The 18,136-nt window shown below is 46.5% G+C and overlaps 1 protein-coding gene across 1 annotated transcript in view; it reads right to left on the bottom strand.

The window, feature by feature from the left end:
- Positions 1 to 4,227: 4,227 nt before the first annotated feature.
- Positions 4,228 to 18,136, bottom strand: part of PLCXD2 (phosphatidylinositol specific phospholipase C X domain containing 2) — a 56,498-nt gene continuing 42,589 nt past the window's right edge. Inside the window, exons 3-4 of the mRNA XM_063444422.1 lie at positions 7,890 to 8,131; positions 4,228 to 4,964 (exon numbers count right to left, since the gene is read on the bottom strand). Of these exons, the coding sequence (XP_063300492.1) occupies positions 4,808 to 4,964; positions 7,890 to 8,131 (399 nt within the window). The 3' untranslated portion in view covers positions 4,228 to 4,807. The remainder of the gene's footprint in view (positions 4,965 to 7,889; positions 8,132 to 18,136) is intronic.

Genomic DNA, 18,136 nt, shown 5'->3' on the forward strand with positions numbered 1-18,136 from the left:
GGGGGAGCTGTTCACCTGGTGTGCGGTACTGTCTGTGTCTCAGCAGCCGCTGAGATATAACGTCTTATCTGCCGGTTCGGATCTCACGGTTGTCACTGAGGACCCCCTATTGGTGCGGTTGTTGCTCTGGGTGGTATCGTGACTGGGAGGTTGGTAAGGTTGCCTGGCCTATGTAATAATCTGGGTTTCGTGTCTCGTGTTTCCCCATTCCCATGTCCCCCTGTTCCTTGTGCCCCACTTTTCTGTCATACGGCCTTTGTGGTCAGTATCGTCCCTAGGGTGCCATGTGTCTATGTTCAAGGCTTCCTAAACACACACTTAAATCAAATATTTAAACCTAAATTCACATCAAATAATTAAACTCAAACAAAGGTCAAAAATGTTAGCTGAAACTTTTGGTCGGCATGGACAGTCATTACGGGTGCAGCTTTACGGCCACCAGACCTCTGGTATGGGCAGTCTCATGGAGGGTTTAGCAGCTTGGGGGTATCCCCTTTCCCCCTCTCTCCAGGTGTATGTGTGGTGCCTGGGGAATTGCAGGTAGGGGGGCAATTGGAGTTGCTGCAAAAAAACTGTTGTTTCCTCTGTGACAGACAGGACGTGGATTTCCTCCCCCTTGGTTACCACTAGCGTTCCCAAGACCCCCCATCGGTACCTGATGCCGTTTGCTCTTAGTAACTTGGTGATGGGCAGGAACCCGCGCCTGGCCAGCAGGACTGAAAATGGTAAGTCCGCATACACTGTTATGGAGCAGGCTTCTACTTGCATGCTGGGGCTTTTTCTGGAGCAGGCCATTATGGCCGACTTCACCGCTGTGTCCCGTGTCACCGCAATTATGTCCCTGGATGAGTCAGCTGGAGCCGTCGGTGACTTCTGTATTCGAAACGCTGCCACCAAAAGCGGTGAGTCACCAGTCTCTCTGACCCCCATCGCCTTTAGTACTTTGTGTGCAAAGTCCAGGAGGGCCTCTGGTTGTACGGTTTCTGGAGCTCCGCGGATCCGGATATTCCTCCTGCGGTGTCTGGCTTCTAGTGATGCTACTGTGTGGGTAAGGCTTTGGACTTGTTGTTGGAGGGTTTCCACCTGGGAGTGGGTGTCTGTCAGACGCTGCTCTCGGGTTTCCTCTCTGGATTCCGTCGCTGCGATTCGTCGTTGCAGTCCGACGACTTCCACCTGCACCACTGCCAGGTCCGCCTTCCATACCGCTCTCAGATCTTGAAGGAGTTTCTTGATATCCTCCTTTGTGGAGGGAGAGGCATCGGAGTCAGAGTCCGCTCTCAGGTATATTCTGTTGGTGGTCTGTGGTGGGCCCTCTTAGTCTACAGAGTTGCTGGAGTCACTAGAGCCATGCGGTCTGTCCGGCGCCATCTTGTTGCGGGCCTGCGGCCGGTCAAAAGAAAGCCTGATATCTGAGTGGGTTACACTCTCCGGACGGGCGTTTTTTTTGTGTTTTTGTAGTATTCTGTGAGGTTGTAGGCACTTCGAGGTCGTTTTTTGGGGGTTAAAATTCTGGTGCTGATGACTTTTTCCCAATATTTGGAGCAGGAGCAGCATCCATGCACGTCCGCTCAGTATCTCGGCTGGCCACGCCCCTCGATTTACATTTTTTAACCTTTCTTTGTAACTAAAATGCTCCATTCCTTTTATCAATTTTGTAGCTCGTCTCTGCACTTTTTCTAGTGCCATGATATCTTTCTTTAGAACAGGTGCCCAAAATTGCACAGCATATTCAAGGTGTGGTCTTACCAGCGATTTATACATTATATTTTCATCTCAAGAATTTATGCCCCTATTTATACATGACAAAACCTTACTGGCCTTAGCAACGGCAGATTGACATTGCATATTGCTGCCTAATTTGTTGTCTATAACAATTCCCAAATCCTTCTCGTCTGTGGTTATCCCTAGTTCACTACCATTTATGGTGTAAATTGCTTGTGCATTCTTAACCCCGAAGTGCATAACTCTACATTTCTCTATGTTAAATTTAATCTGCCATTTTAGTGCCCAGTCCCCCAATCTATCCAAATCCCTCTGCAGCAAGGCAATATCCTGCTAAATATTTTATTTCTTTACAAAGTTTTGTGTCATCTGCAAACACTGATACATGGCTTTCAATGCCCATTTCAAGATCATTTATAAATATGTTAAATAGAAGCGGTCCCAAAACAGAACCCCGAGGGACACCACTTACCACTTTTGTCCAGCTTGAAAATTTACCATTAATGACAACTCGTTGTACTCTATCCTTAAGCCAATGTTCTACCCAAGAACAAGAATATTCATCTAGACCAATTTCTTTTAGTTTGACGACTAACCTATTGCGAGGAACCGTATCAAATGCCTTGGCAAAATCCAAGTAGATCACATCCACTGCAACACCCTGATCTATACTTCTACTTACTTCTTCGTAAAATGCAATTAGGTTAGTTTGACATGACCTGTGTTTCATAAAACCATGCTGATTATTGCTAATAACACAGTTCTTCCCAATGAATTCCTGAATATTATCCCTTAATAGCCGTTTAAATAATTTCCCAGTCACAGAAGTTAAGCTCACAGGTCTATAATTTCCAGGCAAGGATTTTGAACCTTTTTTAAATATAGGAACATCATTTGCCTTCCTCCAATCCTCCGGTACAATACCTGAAACAAAAGAATCTTGAAAAATTAAATACAGAGGTTCACTTATTTCCCCACTTAGCTCCTTCAGTACTCGTGGGTGAATACCATCAGGCCCCGGAACTTTCCAATCACAAGTCATCTGCAGCAATTTTTTTTTTGCAGCAATCATTTGCATATCTCTTGCCATAGGATCCTCATTAATATATACTGAAGAAAAATAGTTATTTAACATTTCTGCTTTTCCCTGGTCTTCATTAGCTAACAAACCTATCTCTGTTAACAGTGTACCTACACTTTCATTTTTTTGTTTTTTTAGAATTGATGTACTTGAAAAAAAAAATTGGGGTTGGTTTTGCTTTCTTTGGCTATCAATTTCTCATTTTCTAGTTAAGCAACTTTAATTGTCTTTTTGCAAGCATTATTGGCTTCCTTAAATCTTATATAGGATGCCTCTGATTTGCCTGATGTAAATGCTTTTAATGCCCCTTTCTTAATCTCTTGTTTTACTTCTCTACTGAGCCACATTGGTTTTAATTGGTTTCTTTTATATTTATTACCCAATGGTACATACTGAGAAATGTACCTTTCTAATATTTGTTTGAATAGTTTCCATTTATCCTTAGTGTTTTTATCACTAAGGAGTTTATGCCAGTCGATATGTTGTAGAGCTGCCCTAATCTTATTGAAATTGGCTTTTTTAAAATTATACGTTTTAGTATACCCCACGTGCTTTTGCTTTTTTTAGTTTATTTAAAAAATAACCATATTGTGATCACTATTTTCCAAATGCTCCCCTACTTGAATATTGGTTAAAAGATCAACATTGTTTGTTATAATAAGATGCAGACAAGCATCCTTTCTAGTTGGTGCTTGTACCAGTTGTGACATAAAGGTGTCATTTAACACATTTTAAAAACGGATTCCCCTTGCTGAAGTACTAGTCCCTCTATCCCAATTTATGTCCGTGTAATTAAAATCTCCAATTATTAACATGTTACCCTAATTTGCAGCTTTCCCAGTTTGCCCTAACAGCTGTTCTTCCTCATTAATATTTACATTAGGTGGTTTATAACATATCCCAACCAATAATTGATTTCCCTTTGTTTGTCCCAAGCAGATATATGAGACAACGGGCTCATTTAAAAGCAAAACTACTGATTGAGAAAGTTGGTACAAAGGGATGCATGTCCCTTTAACCTACAGAAGAACAAAGAATGATTTTCCACATGTTTAATTTATTTAAGTTAATACAAAAAATGAAGCTCAAACTTTCACTTTGCTGTTCTTGATTCAAAAGACAAAACAAAATAGAAATTATGTAATAAAATATAATTTAGATGATAGGAAAAGAGTGATTATTTTCTCCAAAAGGGCCATTGCGTTTCTCTGTGATGAGAATGAAGTCCAAATTTCCTCATATTATGATCTGTCTATTTTGCTGTTAAAAATAGATCTAGACATTTTAGTTTATAAAGTTAGAAAAAACTTTCTATGAATTTCATATTTAAGTAAAAAAAAAAAAATCCTTTTTTATAACCAACAGAAGTGGTAAAAATTGCTTTTAAAAAAAAAATTGCTAAAAATTCAGTTTTATGAAAAAAAAAAGATAAATTGAAGAAAGAGATGAATGTGTTTTTGTTTGTAGATAATTTTAGAAATTGATTGAAAAGTAAACTTTACCAGAAGGGATTTCAATAGTACCTTGCATACTGAATGGTAGGGTGTGGTGGATTCTAACATATTACAGCACATAGTATCATAAATATAAAGCATAGCTTAAAAGCAAAGTATTGGCCAATAAATAGTAAAATACAGAAACAATTTTAAAGTCATTGAAAGACAATCAGTGCATTTAAATTGTAGTATGTAGAGCACTGGAAGGACGTGATTAGAGCGACATCATCCTGTTCACTTTTTATGGCTGGCTCCTTATAAAACCATTCTGTATAAAAACCACTGTTTACTACAGAAAAATCTATAATTGGAAACATCTGACTTGATGGCCTTAAGTGAACACTTCGTAGAAAATAAGGCCAAAGGTAGAGGATGGCATTGTCACACTGGTTAAATTCCAAAACGATATTTAACATCTCAAAATGTAATATCTGCTTTTCATATGATGCTTAAAGATCAAGTATTCTGATTCAATTTCCATTCAGTTAGCACTGTAACAATTGTTGTGTTAACTACTGTCTCTTTTTCCCTTTAAAAGCAAATAGTTTAATCCTATAACCGTTTCTGCAAAATCGACCAGTTCTACAAAATCCGATGTGATGATGTTAACACCCAAGGCACCTGGCCTCTGCGTTTTCACCCAGTTTAAAATCACTGGAAGATTTCTAAAAACAAACAAGACAGAACGTTAATATGTTATGTAACATGTTATACAGATGTTTGTTGAAAGTGTAATGTTAACATTAACCCTAACAATTTCAAGTACAATTTCTAAAACAAAAGACCATCTTTGTTTTCTAAATAACAGTGAGCAGTCAGCATTAGCTGAGATAGGGATTTAGTGATCTGGATTAAAATGTTGATATACATATACATATCAGATTTTGAAATAAATCAAAACTTCAAAACAAATTTAATATACAGTATTCATGCAGAAGCCTTGCTAGACGTGTGACAATTTTAAAAACACATGCAGGATTATTTACTAAACACCAAAACACAAAATAAATGTTGGATTAAATATTTTATTCATGCAATTAATAACAATCTCTTTGCCACTCCAATTATGCCGAAATACATCATAGAAAATAAAATCTATGTTAGCGGGGTGCGGAGCCTGACCGCCGCGCTGAACAGCCGCATCTACCCGGAGCTCCCGCATGATAACGGACTTAAAGTCTTTAAAATCGGGAAATATCGGAGCTAACCCGGTTGCAACTCACCAACGGCCCTTGGGCACCCGCGGGAACATAAAGCAAGCAACCGGAATCACTGAGACCCCGGGTGGGGCGACTGGAAGGCGTAGCGGCCTAAGCAGCGGCGTGGATAAGGGGGAAGCGGCCGTTCTCTCGACCCCACATCCGCAAAAACCCAGAGCTTGCAACGGTCACCGACCATCTGGGCCCCCCCCGCCGGTGAGGGATATCCCGGCACAAGCAGACCACTCACCTCTGACGTCGGAGACAACAGTCCCCCCGACGGAGCAATCACCCAAGACACAGGCACAAAATGGCGGACGCCAAACTCACTTATGCTGACTCCCCGACATCCTAGGTGCTGGACCCAGATCGCATAGACCGAATCTTTGCAGATTTCTGGACTAAGCTCTACCAACGGATGCATCCTCCCCCGTCCAAGGTGCAAACCACTCCAGCACTCTCGCTGGCGGGCGAGGCCCGACACAAAAAGGGATCCGATCAGAGGAAGATAGCCGCCAAAGGCCCTGTGGGCCGTGAGCAGAGGCAAAGCAAATCCCGGAGATGGGGGTTGGTGACCCCCTTGCGGGATCGCCCCCAATGTCAACAGAGTAAAGCACAGAGATGGAGTACCCCCCAAGCTGGTCCCTACCCGAAGAAGCACAGCCCCACAAGCAGAGCAAACACAAGCAGAGTAAACACACCGGCGCCAGAGACCCCAGCCAAAACGCTGCAGACCGGCAACCGCCACACACCCGCTCGGAGAGCCTCAAAGAGGAGAGCTCAGGTGCCTGTCACACAGCTGCAGAGGGGCCACTACACCATCCCCTACCAGGACTCTGCATGCGGCAATGGGGAAAACAATGGAAGCGTGCAATGCGCTCCAGCTCAAACCGAGACCTGGACCCAGCGGAGGGGGCATCTGCGAAAAGCTGGACTTTGGTTAAGCAGTGGGACTATAGTGGATACACGGGACTTCGGGGTGCCACTCTCCCCCGCATCTGGGAGACTGTGCAAGTTGACCTGCATAGTACAAGCCTGGAAGAGGCCCATACAAGGCGTAGGCTGAAGCACGGGACTCTAGGGGACTTGATACCTTCAATACTCCCCTGCTCACGGAGGGCAACATAACTCCTCGAATGTCATAATGCAGAGGACTACAGGTTCAAACGAGATATGTTTTTATGCTAACGCTCCCCTGTTATTTTAGTTTACCATGGGCAGGCTTACTGAGAGTGATTCAAAGTGACCAGCAAAGCTAGTCTCCTAATTGCCCACATTTACTATATCTGTCTCCCTCCATTACTAGGCAAGGGCATAATACTTGCATATTGCTTGCATATTACTCAGAACTCCGCTTCTAGCACTCGAAAATACCATTTATAGATATAACTCGTTAGCAAATGAAACCATTTACTGTTTGTTCATATATTTCACCCTTTCTGTTCTATACCTTTGAATCGTGAAGACTGCAGCGTGACAACATAATTTGAGTTTTCTAGACGTACCTGACTAGCGAGATATACTCAACTAAAACTTAAATGTGTGCATGTCATATAACTGCTATCCCACTGTTATAACTTGTCTGAAATGCATGGTTTGCCCCGCTATTGTGGTGACGCAAGTTCCCCTGTTATCTTAGTCTACCATGAGCAGGCCTACTAAGAGTGATTCAATGCGGTCAGCAAAGCTAGTCTCCTGACTGCCCACATTTACTATATCTGTCTCTCTCCATTACTAGGCAAGGGCAACGAGGCTTATAATACTCAGAACTCCGCTTCTAGCACTTGAATATAGCAATCATAGATATAACTCGTTAGCAAATGAAACCATTTACTGTTTGTTCATATATTTCACCCTTTCTGTTCTATACCTTTGAATCGTTAAGACTGCAGCGTGACAACATAATTTGAGTTTTCTAGATATACCTGACTAGCGAGATATAATCAACTAAAACTAAAATGTGTGCATGTTATATAACTGTTATTCCTCTGTTATAACTTGTCTGAAATGCATGGTTTACCCCGCTATTGTGGCGATGCAAGTTCATTATGTGTAATCTCTGCGCACCAAAAATAAAGAATTAAAAAAAAAAAAATCTATGTTAGCTAAAGTATATATAATCTTATTTTCTTTTAACATGTATTTTTTTCAATCTTCTGACAATGGTTTTATCATAAACACTTGGAGTCTAGTCAGTAAGATTAGGCAGTGTATGATGAATTAAAACATTAATGCACGTGAAAAGCTCTAGGAACCAATATGAAAATAAGAAACATCCAAAAATGTTTAAATTGACTGGGTATTTATCAACTGTAATGTGGTTTGAAATATTTTTTATAAATACAAAATAAGAATAACCGAATAACAAATAATACACATATTTATTTTTACCTGTGTACAAGTGTATTTTTTAATCCAGATTTCAATCCACGTACAATGGTTTTTGCTCTTGGTGTAAGAATAGCTTGAGAAACATGGAATGTTCCACGTTTTGACCGCTCTCCAAGAGTTGTCTCTAGGAACTGAATCAGTTTGTGAACATTTGTTGTGTTTGCCCATGGTGCTGGCATTTTATTTCCTGGCCACAAGAATGAATAGTCGTTCCATATATTGTAATGATAGAAAATTAGAACCTGATTGGAAAGAATATAAAAGAAAAATATAAACACGTTTAATAAAATAGATATATCCGGGGCCGTATTTCTCATTAGGCAGAGTAGGCACGTTCTGTTTCCAGCACTTAATACGTACCTTTTTTGAACATAAATAGGATGGGAAGAGATAAGTACCAGGAGCCTTGTTCAGCTTCATCTTTAGTCCAGGCAGTCTTAAAGGGACATTATAGGCACCTAGACCACTTTAGCTTATTGAAGTGGTCTGGGTGCTCTGTCTCTGTCCCCTTAACCCTGCAATGTTAATTATTGCCATTTTTTGAGAAACAGCAATAATTATGCTGCAGAATTAAAAATGCCTCTCATGACTGTCAGACATCCACTAGAGGCACTTCTTGGTGTTTAGGCAACCTGACGCTGGGGACATTGAGCAGATCCAGCGTCAGTCAAATCCCCATTACAGCAATGCTTCGCCCCTCCCCCTCTCCATCCCCACCTTTATCGTGTGATGTCAGAGGGGAAGGGAACAGAGAGCCAGCGCCAAGGGAGATTGGCATTGGAATCTGGTAAGTATAGTGTAACAAACGCAGTTTTTTTTACAGACGTTTGCCATGGACTCCTCGAGGAATGTGGAAGCTGGCCTCCTGCCCACCGACTATGGGCCAGGTCAGCGACTGTAAAGACCCCTATTTTATCCCCCCTGGTTCCCCTGGATCGGCACTTTCCATATGTGTGCACGGAGCTGAATGCTAGATCCCTGGATCAAAACCGCGAATAGACTTCAGGGGGACTTAGCCGTGATTCTATGGAACTATTTTTGGCTAGGCTAGGGGACCATGCGGTTACCGGTCAACTTGGTCCTGCATTTTGGACCACTTTGAAAATGGCCAGGAGAGTGATTTTTGGAAGGTGCATGAGACTATGGGAACAAATGCTGATTGTGATCCAGGTGGAACACCCTGTAGTTTGTCCGCTGGAGCCCTGGAAAGTTGACCGGCAAAAGCATAAAATGCTCTGGAACTGTTTCGGGCATAGGACCACATGTGCGGCCGGTCAGAACTTTAACACGGTGGCACTGTACTGCATGGATCTGAGTGTTATTTACACAACGTGGGCGCTCAGATCAGGGGTGTTTGAGGATGTATAATTTGTGTTGTTATTATGTATGTTTATTATGTGTGTTTTATGATTTTGTGTATATTTTCCTGTAACTAAGAGATAATCAAATTAAGATCTTTTAGACTAAATTATCATTCAGCTACAGGAATTAAGGGGAGGAGTTTATGTATGGACCTGAAGGGAAACTGTGTATTGTGGGTGTGTTCTACATAATGTAATTATTGCTGTGCATTGTGTATAAAAGCAGGCCATCTGGCCAAATTAAATGGATTCCAGCTTGTACTATGTGTCGTCTGGTTACTGGGAGGGGAAAGGGCAAATCACTAATCACTGTTCCAGTGTGGAGGATTCAACAGGGAAAGTCCTTGTAAGGTCTAGAGCTCCCAGGACTGAATGTCGTCCAGTGCCTGGGGGTGGATAAAGCGAGTTCCCCATTCGGCTCCAGGACGGAGTGGTTGCAGGACCCCAGTCAAGTCACGGCAACTGGGGGCAGGAGTGCTGAGCTTTGTCCCCTGTTCCAGCTAGGAAGTGGTCCTTAGCGGAGGTACCCTAGTGGCAGGGCGAGTTATTGGGAGTGGAGACAGTCAGTCTCACTCCCCAGCAGCAGTGTGTGTTACATGGAGAGGAGATGGGCCTCTCCCCAGCAGCAGTATGCATTACAGGGAGATTCATGCATACTGTCCATCATTCCCAGCAGCAGTGTGTGTTCCAGGGAGAAGAGACGACCGGTCTCTCTCCCCAGTGGCAGTGTAAGTTACTGAGAGTGGGGACAGCTGGTCCAACTCCCCAGCAGCAGAAGTTATCATCTAGAGAGGAGAATTGCACCCTTCATCCCCAGTGACAACTTGGTCTACACAGAGTGGAGTGCAGCAGTTTTCCTCCCCAGCTAGGGATTTACAAATGGAAGCTTGTGGCATGAGGTCCTCTTTACAGCTGACCATTTTTGGGAAGGGTCACCAGACTAACATAGACTCAAACCAAGTAGGCGGACAAGGGCACATGTATGAGTGTGTGGATAGATGCGTGTGATTGGTGGTGTATGAATGTGTGGGTGATTGTGACGGACCACCTGCACCCCGACCAGGTACCTCCATCAATCGCTGCTTCCTAGTACTGATGAATACCATAATCACTGCGCTGGAACCCCATAAACAATGCAAACCCAACAAATTGCCGCAGCTTGGTTGGGGTCTTGCCGTCTCCTACCCACCCTGGACCTACGACAAGGCTCCAGGTTCCAGTGGATGAACCTCTCTTTCTCATCAGCCGAAACTTCATGAAGGTGCAAGATGATCTGATCTTTAATGGTTCAGGTTGGCTTTTATACAATTCTCCAGGCCATTTTGATATAAACAATGCAAACCCCACAAATCGCCGCAGCTTGGTTGGGGTCTTACCGTCTCCTACCCACCCTGGACCTACGACAAGGCTCCAGGTTCCAGTGGATGAACCTCTCTTTCTCATCAGCCGAAACTTCATGAAGGTGCAAGGTGATCTGATCTTTAATGGTTCAGGTTGGCTTTTATACAATTCTCCAGGCCAGAGGAACACCCCCTGGACCTGATGGGGCACAGGAACACAAAGGACACAAACCAATCAGAACAAACATATAGTCTGTGACACGCCCATGTACAGCACACAATCCCTCCCCTCTGCTTGGGAGATAATTGAGTAAAGTCCTGTAAGTAACTCAATTATATCCAGGCAGAAAAACCACATTTTTATAAATTTCAGAAAGTACCCCAAAACATAACATATCACATGGGGCAGTGGCGTACTAAGGGGGAGGCGGGGGGGGGGGACGGGGGACGGTCCGCCCTGGGTGCCACTCAGCAGGGGGGTGCCAGGCTCTGTACCTCCTGCTCTCCCGCAGCTCCAGCTGTGAGTCAGAGCACAAGGAGGGGATTCCCAGCCTGTGTTCTGACTCACACACTGAGCTACAGGGAGGCTATTTCGGAGTGTACCAGCAGGAAGCGCAGAGCCAGGTTGCTCCACCGCGGTCACTCTGTACAGATCCCCTGCACCTGCTGCCTGCCTGGGAAGGAGCTGCTGCCCATGCACCCTCCTAAATGCCAAATGGTAAGTAACTTTATACCACCCTCCCTGCCCTATACCCCCCCACTGCCATTATAACCCCCCTGCCATATACCCCACCCCCCTGCCCTGTACCCCCCTGCCATTATAACCCCCCCCTGCCCTGTACCCCCCTACCATTATATCACCCCCCCTGCCCTATACCCCCTGCCATTATATCACCCCCACTGCCCTATACCCCCTGCCATTATATCACCCCCCCTGCCCTATACCCCCCTGCCATTATACCACCACCCTTCCTGCCCTGTACCCCCTGCCATTATACCACCAACCTCCCTGCCCTGTACCCCCCTGCCATTATACCACCACCCTCCCTGTCCTATAACCCCGCTGCCATTATACCACCACCCTCCCTGCCCTATACCCCCCGCCATTATACCACCACCCTCCCTGCCCTATACCCCCCGCCATTATACCACCACCCTCCCTGCCCTATACCCCCCTGCCATTATATCACCCCCCTGCCCTATACCCCCCTGCCATTATATCACCACCCCCCGCCCTATACCCCCGCCATTATATCACCCCCGCCCTATACCCCCTGCCATTAAATCACCACCCCCCTTCCCTATACCCCCTGCCATTATACCACCACCCTCCCTGCCCTATAACCCCCCTGCCATTATACCACCACCCTCCCTGCCCTATACCCCCTGCCATTATACCACCACCCTCCCTGCCCTATACCCCCTGCCATTATACCACCACCCTCCCTGCCCTATACCCCCTGCCATTATACCACCACCCTCTCTGCCCAATATCCCCCACCATTATACCACCACCCTCCCTGCCCTATACCCCCTCTGCCACTATATCACCACCACCCCTGCCCTATACCCCCCTGACATTATACCACCACCCTCCCTGCCCTGTACCCCCCTGCCATTATACCACCACCCTCCCTGCCCTATACCCCCTGCCATTATACCACCACCCTCCCTGCCCTATACCCCCTCTGCCATTATATCACCACCACCCCTGCCCTATACCCCCCTGACATTATACCACCACCCTCCCTGCCCTGTACCCCCCTGCCATTATACCACCACCCTCCCTGCCCTATACCCCCTGCCATTATACCACCACCCTCTCTGCCCAATACCCCCCACCATTATACCACCACCCTCCCTGCCCTATACCCCCTGCCATTATATCACCACCCTCCCTGCCCTATACCCCACCACCCCTGCCCTATACCCCCTGCCATTATACCACCACCCTCCATGTCCTATACCCCACCCCCCACTGCCATTATACCCCCACCCTCCCTGCCATTAAACCCCCCTGCCATTATAACCCCCCCTCCCTGCCATTATAATCCCCCCTGCCATTATAATCCCCCCTGCCCTATACCCCCACCTCCCTGCCATTATAACACCCCCTGCTCTATACTCCCACCTCACTGCCATTATAACCCCCCTGCCATTATACTCCCACCCCTCCTGCCCTATACCCCACCTCACTGCCATTATAACCCCAGAGCAGCCACCAAATGGTGAAACAGACCCTGCTGATCCTGCACCCTCCTAAATGGTAAGGTACTACTATACCCCCGCCCTATAACCCCCCTGCCATTCTAACCCCACCCCCCTGCCCTATATCCCCCACCCTCCGTGCCATTATACCCTCACCCTCCCTGCCCTATTCCCCCATGCAATATCACACACGAAGTCCCAGACCCCAATCTACTCCGACCCACCCAGGCACATACAACTGTTCCCCTACTGTCACATAGACACATTACACACAGGCTCACATTCACAAATTACATATGCAGTCACACACAATGCACATACATACGCTGTCACAAACACATTTTTTTACACAAGGGACAAGGACAGATATATTCTGGGAGGTAGTGAGGTTAGTGTGCGCCCTGCAGTGAACCGGCAGCTGGGATAAGATGGCATCGTCATCACTACTGGTAGCACAAGTGAGCTGTGCAGGAAGAGCGCCCAGCAGCAACCGTTAATCACCATGGGGAAGATCCAAGAGCAAGGTAGGGAAGCTGGGTGGACATCTTAATTACTAAATGTGTGTAAGAATGTGATTTTTGTGTGTGTCTGTGATTGTGTGTATCTCTGTCGTTAAGTGTGTGTTTATTGTGATTGTGTGTCTGTGATTAGGTGTATGTCTGGGATTGTGTGTGTATTTATATACACACACAACCACAGATGTACAAGTCTGTGTGTATATAAATGTGTATGTGTTTAGTAGATAGCTCCCTTATTTGGTGTCCTTAAATATGTCAATCCCACATAAGGATAACAAATACAGGAATTATCTACTAAACAACTGAAAGATTAAAATTAAGTAAAAGGCTTTTAAATTTTGATATTTTAGCAGTTTAGTAGATAATTCCCTAAATTAATGCTCTTATGTGAGATTTCCATATTTAAATTTGCCAAATTAGGGTGCTCTTTAGATCTAAATATGGCAATCTCACATAGGGATATCAAATAGAGGAGTTATCTGCTAAACAAAGATCGAAGTTTAGAGGTGTCAGCCAGCGCAGAACAGGAAATCTGGGTGGCTAGTATGAATTCTATGCAAATGTGTTGTCTGATTGTGTGTATATATTTGTGTATGTGTATATGTGCATACATCTTAGCATTTTGCCAACACTACACACAAGCACACCACTGCATTCAAACAACACTACAAACAAACACACCTTTAAAACATCACCATGTTTTTGATATAACCACACCACTGCCCTGTACTGCCAACACTACACACAAATGCATGCCTGCATTCAAACACCAACACTGCACACCCCTACATCCACTCACACATTTTCCATACAAAAACCCATGCTTACATGTAGATGCACAAACACTGCTCAGTGCTACATTCATTGTAAAAAAATGTGGGTGTTTTTTTACATTTCAAAGGGGGGGAGGGGGGTGCCATAAGGAGGATCCGCCCCGGGTGCCAAATGCTCTAGGTACGCCCCTGCCCAGGGGAGCAGAGGTTCAGGAAATTCCTGGAAGTCTCTTTTTGACCCACCATGCACATGGTCTCATGCCCAAAACAGTTCCAAAGAATTAGGGCTAGAAGTCAGTCTCTCTGTCTGGAGGACAAAATTACATACTTCACAGGAACAGAGTCTTTTAAAGTGCATTGGGCAAGGTATATCGCAGGGCCCATAGTCCTGAGGCAAGAGGGTGGCCAGCAGGCCCCTCCAGGAACCCTTGACGAGGTTCAGTTTGTAACAGGGCCATAATCACAGGGTAGGAGGCTGGCAAACAGACCCCTCCAACAGCCAGTGACGAGGTTACTTTCGTGATAGGGATTATGTGGTGTGTGAGTTTGGTGGGGGTGCCACTTGGGATTCGGGCCAGCAAACAGCTTCCTGTCCTCCTGCTCCTGTTTGTCCTGGGCCTGTAGTCAATCTGCTTGAGGGATGGAGGCTTAGGCTATCCTGGCGTCCCTCAGAGCTGCTGCTGCACTGGATTGTGGCCGGAAACTCCACGAGTAATATGCTTGCCTCTCCCCAGGTATGGCTGCAGGCGTAGTTCCCTCCCCCCCTGTGGCCAGTCTCCTTCAGGGGCCTCCCCTGCTCATGGGGGCCACACTAGCACCGGCCGTCGTTCCCGCCCACCAGTTAGGCTATTCCCAGATGATGCACCTCGGGCCCAGTTGAGGAGTAGGAGCCCAGGCGTTGCTGGGGCACATGACACGCGGCCTGCTACTGCCATGCAGGATGCTTGGCCTGCTTCACGGCCTGTTCTGGCCTCTGGCATGGGGACACGAGCCGGCGGTGGAAGAAGGCTGGCAGCACCTTCCCGGCGGCGTGTGGCTGCCCAGCGACCCTCCAGATTCCCCCACGGCAGGCGGGATGGGGGTGAGTAGACCCTTCAGGGCCATGCGGGTGGAGGGCCTCGGGTGGGTTGGGAGCCTCCTGTGCCAGTGAGGAAGGCTCTTTCCCCGTCCCCCTTCTGTTTCTTTCCACCCCCTTCCGTTTCCTGTGTTTCCCCTGGGAATGGTCTTTTTTGATCTTCCTTCGGGCCCTAGTTGCCTCTGCCTCTGCCCTCTAACCTTCCCCCTGATCTCTCTGGGTCCCCTCTCCCCTCTACTTCAGCTGCCTCCTGGTGTGGAGCGTGGGCTCACCTCCTCTCCTTTGCTTTTCTCACAGGACATGGCTGCTGTTACTGGAACTGCCCAGCAGGTGGCGCCTGGAACACCTTTGAGGAACACAGTGGACACTGGAATTCATGGCACTTTGCTTTCAATTTTATTGCTTGCTGTGCCGCTGTTGGAGTGCCAGGCATCAGCGGGTAAGTACAGTGTTCCCTCCTCTTTTAGTCAGCCGGGTCCCGCGTTGTGGGGGTTCCTCCCAGGTATTCGTTGGTTTTTAGATCAGTGGGAGCAGGAGGTGGCAGGTAGCCAGGAGTCAACTTAGGACGGTTTGGTCCCCTGTCCAGCAACCCCTCAATGCGCAGTCCTCAGGGCCACCTGGGTCTCTGTCAGTAGTTGGGGGTAGTCCATTGCCTTCGGCACCCTCGAGTCCCCCTTTGCCTGCAGCATCTCCTGCGCTGTCTCTTCTCTGTTCTACGTTGAGTCCTGACCATTTTAAGGTCCGGTAAGACGTATCTGCTTTATCTTGTCTATTGTTGGACTAAATCTTGCGTGTTGGGGTACACTACCGTGACACTCAGGAAGCGGGCATTTCGGATGTGGCTCGGGGCGCTGCTTACATGTGCTTGCCTGGCCCACTGGGCTTGCACTTGAAGCAAGAAATTAGGTAGAGGATTTGGAAAGGGGATTTCGTAGAGATAGTTTCCCTCCTGCCTTTGGAGGAGGCTCTTCCCTTGGTTGAGAAAGACAGTAAGGAATCCAAAAAAGACAAGGAGAAATACAGCTATCGGAAAATTCACAAGACGTTTGGGAATTGGATACGGGCTTTCTCTATCCTGGCTAGTGTCAGTGGGGAGAAGGCTCCCCAAAAATGTTCCATGTTGTTCTGCTATCAGGACACTATCTGGAACGTGTGTCGTACCTATGGGGGGCTATGTTGGTGGAGATACGACGAACAATTTCATCAGCGGCTGGCAGTGCGACCCTTTTTGTCCTGGGACCAGATGGACATAGGCCTCTGGCTCTCAATTATGACTCATCCGGTGCCTCAACAAGGAGCTTTTTTGTCCTTCCTTGGGGTGGCCGGTGGGGGGACATCCTACTCCGCGTTGGCCTCCAACCAGAGGCCGGACTATTGTTGAAAATTCAATGACATTCACTGTAAGTGGGGGTCCTCATGCCATTTCAAACATGAGTGCTCCGGTTGTGGTGCAGTCCATCCTATCTCCTGCTGTTTCAAGAGGGGGAAAACCATTGAGAAAGGAGACGTGGGGGCAAAGGGAGACAACTCTGGTAGTCTTAAACGCGATGCGCCCATGGCTCGACCGTTATAGGAGTCGTTGGGCAGCCCAGATCCTATTGGAGGATGTTGAGCTATGTTTTTGGATCCCCTTTTCGGTTCTCCCTCCCTTTGATCCATGGAACCTTCGATCCATACGGGAATTCCCTCAGGTGGTTCGGGAGAAGCTTAACAAGGAAGTATCTTTGGGCCGGTTGTGTGCGCCCTCTGTCCGATCTGCGAGTTTCCCTTTGGGCGTGGTGCCCAAGAAGGAACAGGGTAAATATCACCTGATTCATCGTTTTTCGTACCCTCCAGGGGGTTCGATATTTGATGACATTTCTGCCAAACTCTGCCGGGTTTCCTATGCGTCATTTGACGCGGCAGTCCGCATGGTTGACTTTTTTGGTGCTCCCGGCTGGTCATCATTTCCCAGGTTGTACTTTTGACGGTCAGATTTATGTGAATATGTGCCTTCCTATGGGTTGCTCCCTGTCTTGTTTTTATTTTGAGTGCTTTAGCACTTTCATGGAGTGGGTAGTGCGAAGGGAAGCGGGGGTCGACCCCCTTTTGCACTATCTAGATGACTTCATGTGTGTGGGGCCGGCAGAGTCGCACATCTGCGCTCTGCTGCTGTGGGTTCTTGGGGAAGTGTTTTAGCTTTTCGGTGTTCCATGGCCTATGACAAGACCGTGGGTCCAGTTACGCCACGTGTTCATATGCCGAATGGCGGCCACCTAGGAGATCAGCCAGTATGTTCGGGGGAGAGAGAGTGTGAACCAGGTTGGGGAGGTTAATTGGTGCTACGCTCCTCGCATGAGTGGCCTGGTTGTTCGGTATTTAGTTAGTTTGCCAAACTATATATTAAAAATAGCTGAACAAAGGAATATTACCGAACAACCAGACGAACGACATAGGATGATAACTTGCTACTTGCTTTTACAAGTAACGAACAGTTTCAATCTCAATAAAATAAAGTAACAAAAGGGGTTATGGACAGTCTCTAGTATAAAAGGTGAATAGTAGCAAGGACCATTCCGCTACAATTATGTTTTGGGGTGTTTTATGATTTTGTGTATATTTTCCTGTAACTGAGAGATCGAATTAGGGAAGGAGTTTACGTATGAACTTGAAAGGAGGCAGTGTATTGTAGGTGTGTTTTACATAATGTAATTATTGCTGTGCATTGTGTATAAAATCAGGCCATCTGACCAGATTAAACGTATTCCAGCTTGTACTCCCAGAACTATGTGTCGTCTGGTTACTGGGAGGGGAAAGGGCTAATCACTAATCACTGTTCCAGTGTGGAGGGTTCAACGGGGAAAGTCTTTGTAAGGATTAGGGCTCCCAGGACTGAGTGTTGTCCAGTGCCTGGGGGTGGATAGAGCGAGTTCCTCATTCGGCTCCAGGATGGAGTGGTTCGAGGACCACATTCAAGTCAAGGCGACTGGGGG

Source organism: Pelobates fuscus, chromosome 1 (genome assembly GCF_036172605.1).
Source record: "Pelobates fuscus isolate aPelFus1 chromosome 1, aPelFus1.pri, whole genome shotgun sequence".
Lineage (NCBI taxonomy): Eukaryota > Metazoa > Chordata > Amphibia > Anura > Pelobatidae > Pelobates > Pelobates fuscus.